Genomic DNA, 3,857 nt, shown 5'->3' with positions numbered 1-3,857 from the left:
GAGACTGCAGGGAAGCTAATCCTCTAGAATTACTGAGAGGGGAGATGATGGTTCAGTCCAAAGTTTGGGTTGGATAGAGGTGGAGAGTGAGGGATCCAAGGGAAAGGGAGGTCTTGAGTCTAAGTGGTGAAGAAGAGAGAGACACTAGATGGGTAATTCAGGATCATGGGGACAGGGAGGACTGGAGAGGCCACAGGCCTTCTGGGGCCCCGCAGGGCTTATGGGGGAAGAGATGGCCATCAGGAAGCTCTAAGGGTGAGGGCACATTTGGAGCTTAAGAAAGAGGTGAGGGCTGAAGGCTGAGCTTTGAGGAGAGGTCACTCAGGCAGGGGAGCAAAATCTCCAAGGTCCAGTGAGATTTCCAGAGGAGAGGGGCTTGCAAGTGGGGAGGGGAAAGAGGAAACAAAACTGGAGGGAAGAAGGAGAGAGGAAGGCAGAGAAAGCCAAGAGCAGTTTCCAAGTTGGTAATGAACTCATTGGCTATGGCATCAAACCTGAGTTCAAACCCTGCTCTGCCATGAACTAGCTGTGTGACCTTGGGCAGGTTACTGAATCCCTCTGTGCCTCAATTCCTTAATCTGTAAACTGGTGAGGATAATAGGGCACAATACACAGAGCAGTTAAGAGAATTAAATGAGATAGCATCTATAAAGTCTCACTGATACAAGGCCTGGCACCAGGGCAGAGCCCAAGGACTGGTAACGAGTATCGTTATGATTATTGTAAAATCTGTGTTAAATGGACAGAAGAAGGAAGAGGAGCTTGAGAAAGAGGTGAATGGAATGTAGCTGCCACTAAAAAAACAACAGACAAAAACATAAACAAAAATCAACCAAACAAATGAAAAAACCAAGTGAGAGTAGTGCAGTGGGAGGGAGGTAAGGCAGGGTGACCTTTAGGAAAGCAGTGGACCCAGTGCCAAACAGTGCAGAGTCCTCTAGGGGGACAAGAATGAGGATGGTACTTTAAAGGTCTGGCAGTTAACATACCTCCAGTAATTTTTGAGAAAGCAATGTGATTTTAAAAATAAAGAATAAGTGGGAGAATGGAGGAGGGTATAGCTCAAGTGATAGAAGACATGCTTAGCATGCATGAGGTCCTGGGTTCAATCCCCAGGATTTCCTCCAAGAATAAATAAATAAGTAAACCTAATTACCTCCTCCCACCAAAAATAAATAAGTTAATTAATTAATTAAAAAAAATAAGTGGGACAGTGGGCTCAGCGATCCCGCCAGATCTGTCTCTTGCTTCAACAGTGTTTGGATGGAACAGACCCAGGGATGCCCCTTGGTCCAGCCTCCAATCACTCTTCAACCTTTTTCCCAGTTACAACCTTCAGAACCAGCCACTCTGCTATCCTCGGCCTCCAGGACCAGCCAACACCACTTTTTGAGCTTAACTCCTTATTACCAATCAACCATGAGCTTCCAGATTCATCAGAATTATTCCAGCGAGGTGGAGGCCACCGTCAACTGCCTGGTCAACAAGCATCTGCGGGCCTCCTACACTCACCTCTCTCTGGGCTTCTATGTCCACCTCGAGGATGTGGCTCTGGAGGGTGGGGGCCACTTTTCCCATGAAATGGCTGAGGAGAAGTACAAAGGGCACCCAGGGTCTCTTGAAAATGCAAAAACCAGCACAGCTGTGGTGCCCTCTTCCTGGATGTGCAGAAGCTGTCTCAAGATGAGTAGGGTAAAACCCAGGACACTACAGAGGCCGCTGTGGTCCTGGAGAAGGATCCAAACCAGGACCTTTTGGCTCTGCACACCCTGGGTTCTGCCCGTGCAGACCCTCACAGCTGTGACTTCCAGGAGAGCCATGTCCTAGATGAGGAGGTGAAACTCATCAAGAAGATGGGCGACCACCTGACTCACCTCCGCAGGCTAGCTGGTCCCCAGGCTGGGCTGGGCCAGTACATCTTGGAAAGGCTCACCCTTGAACATGACTAGGAGCCTCTGCAACCCCACGGCCTTTGCGGGGCCCCTCTGGTGTCAGGGCTTCTGCCTGAAGCCTTTCTCTGCAGTCACCAGGTAGCTTTTTAACCACCCTGGAGCCCTCTCCCAAGCCTTGGACTAAATGGATAAAGCTTTTTTGCAGCCAACCAAACAAACAAGAACGAGTAAGTGAGAAAGATAGTTGTTAAGGTAGTTTAGGGTCTTCTCTGGAGAGGGAGTTGGAGGGAGTAGGCAAGTTTGAACAGCTGGCTGGAGAGTCTAGATTTTATATTTAAGCAACTGCACAACCTGAGAGGTATTTGAGTAGGAGACATCCTGATGCTGGTTTGGGATGATGTATCTGGGTGGGGTGGAGGGGAGGGAGGGCTCAGGCATCAGTGGCCAGAGTGCCATAGCCACTTAGAATTTGATTGACAAGGGCCTAAAATGCCCATGTCAAGATTTCAACCACTCAGTCGCTCAGGAGACTGAATAATTCAGCTTGACTTATGTTTCTTCAGCACCGGACCCCACCCACACCTCCAAAAAAAGCAATAGGGAGAAAAATATGCAAAGCCTCCAAATCATGTACGAATTGGAAGCAGCAGGGGAGAGACCAAGGAGAGGAGCTGGGAGGGGAATATGGCAGGACTGAGCCCGACCCAGGCAGGTGGAAGTTGCAGCTGTTGGAATTTTTCAGATGAAGTTTACCAGGAACAACACTGGAAGACTCTGAGGATCTATAATTAGTAACTTTTATTTGAGAATCTTTTCTGCTGTATCAACCACTGGAGGTTGCTGGCTGAGTGTTTAATCTAAGGAGATGACTTCACTGAACCAGACTGCCAAGTGTTATCATGATCCTTCAAATAACACACAACGGCAATGAGAGCCAACCAGGGATGCCTCATAACCAGCCCCGTTCACCGGAAGTACCTGGGGCTTGGGAGCTGGCCACGGGGTGATGAACACAACTCTGGGGGCTTCTAAGAAATTTTGTAGTGTTGCTTATCCATAATCGCAGAGCCAAAGCCATGCCTCTGTTTATGATTGCCAGAGTGGTCTCAACACATCTGTGTTGGGGCCGAGCGTTGGGCGCAGGCGGATCTCCGAAGAACTCGGTCGCGAGAATCTCCCGCGCATGTGACCAGATCTCCCACCCCTGCTTGATGCTGCGCGGTCTCTCGCGTAGTCCCTCCGAGAAGTCTCCCACCGCTGCCGCCATGCCCAAGAATAAAGGGAAAGGAGGTAAAAATAGACGCAGAGGTAAGAATGAGAATAAATCTGAAAAAAGAGAGCTGGTGTTCAAAGAAGATGGGCAAGAGTATGCTCAAGTAATCAAAATGTTGGGAAATGGACGATTAGAAGCGTTGTGTTTTGATGGTGTAAAGATGTTATGTCACATCAGAGGGAAATTGAGAAAAAAGGTTTGGGTAAATACCTCAGACATTATATTGGTTGGTCTACGAGACTACCAGGATAATAAAGCTGATGTAATTTTAAAATACAATGCGGATGAGGCTAGAAGTCTGAAGGCATATGGCGAACTTCCAGAACATGCTAACGTCAATGAAACTGATACATTTGGCCCTGGAGATGATGATGAAATCCAATTTGATGACATTGGAGATGAAGATGAAGACATTGATGACATCTAAATTGAACTCATATTTGAACAATTTGGATTTTGGCTGCAGCCTATTAAAGAAGATTAAAGTTTCATTAGCATGAGCGCAATTTGTTAAAGCAAACTGATTTGTTTCTAAGGTATTTCTTTAAAAATTGGTAATGCTGGATCCTCTTAAGTGAAATGTTAAGCCCACTTTGTTCTTTTGATGTAATGGAGCTTATGGGTAAAAGACCACATCTATTTTTAAAAAGAGGAAAAAAATGCATTACTATTTTTCCCATTTTGACCACTTC

General features: G+C 46.9%; 2 protein-coding genes across 2 annotated transcripts; both read left to right on the top strand.

Annotated features, from left to right (window-relative positions):
- Window positions 1-1,419: 1,419 nt before the first annotated feature.
- LOC102519249 (ferritin light chain) lies at window positions 1,420-2,034 on the top strand. The gene is given in 3 exon segments (XM_032461184.1): window positions 1,420-1,620; window positions 1,623-1,915; window positions 1,917-2,034. Coding segments are annotated over 3 exon segments (612 nt in total).
- Window positions 2,035-3,132: 1,098 nt separating this feature from the next.
- On the top strand, window positions 3,133-3,627 carry LOC102519025 (eukaryotic translation initiation factor 1A, Y-chromosomal). Its single transcript, XM_014561233.2, has one exon. The coding sequence runs from the start codon at window positions 3,158-3,160 to the stop codon at window positions 3,590-3,592; it is 435 nt and encodes a 144-aa protein (XP_014416719.1). The 5' UTR covers window positions 3,133-3,157; the 3' UTR covers window positions 3,593-3,627.
- The last annotated feature ends 230 nt before the right edge of the window (window positions 3,628-3,857 follow it).

This window comes from Camelus ferus, chromosome 19, assembly GCF_009834535.1.
Source record: "Camelus ferus isolate YT-003-E chromosome 19, BCGSAC_Cfer_1.0, whole genome shotgun sequence".
Lineage (NCBI taxonomy): Eukaryota > Metazoa > Chordata > Mammalia > Artiodactyla > Camelidae > Camelus > Camelus ferus.
This window is presented reverse-complemented; position numbering and strand designations above follow the sequence as displayed.

Bases quoted from the DNA above. Each gene is read 5' to 3' on its own strand.
- LOC102519025 (XM_014561233.2), top strand. From the start codon at position 3,158: ATGCCCAAGAATAAAGGGAAAGGAGGTAAAAATAGACGCAGAGGTAAG.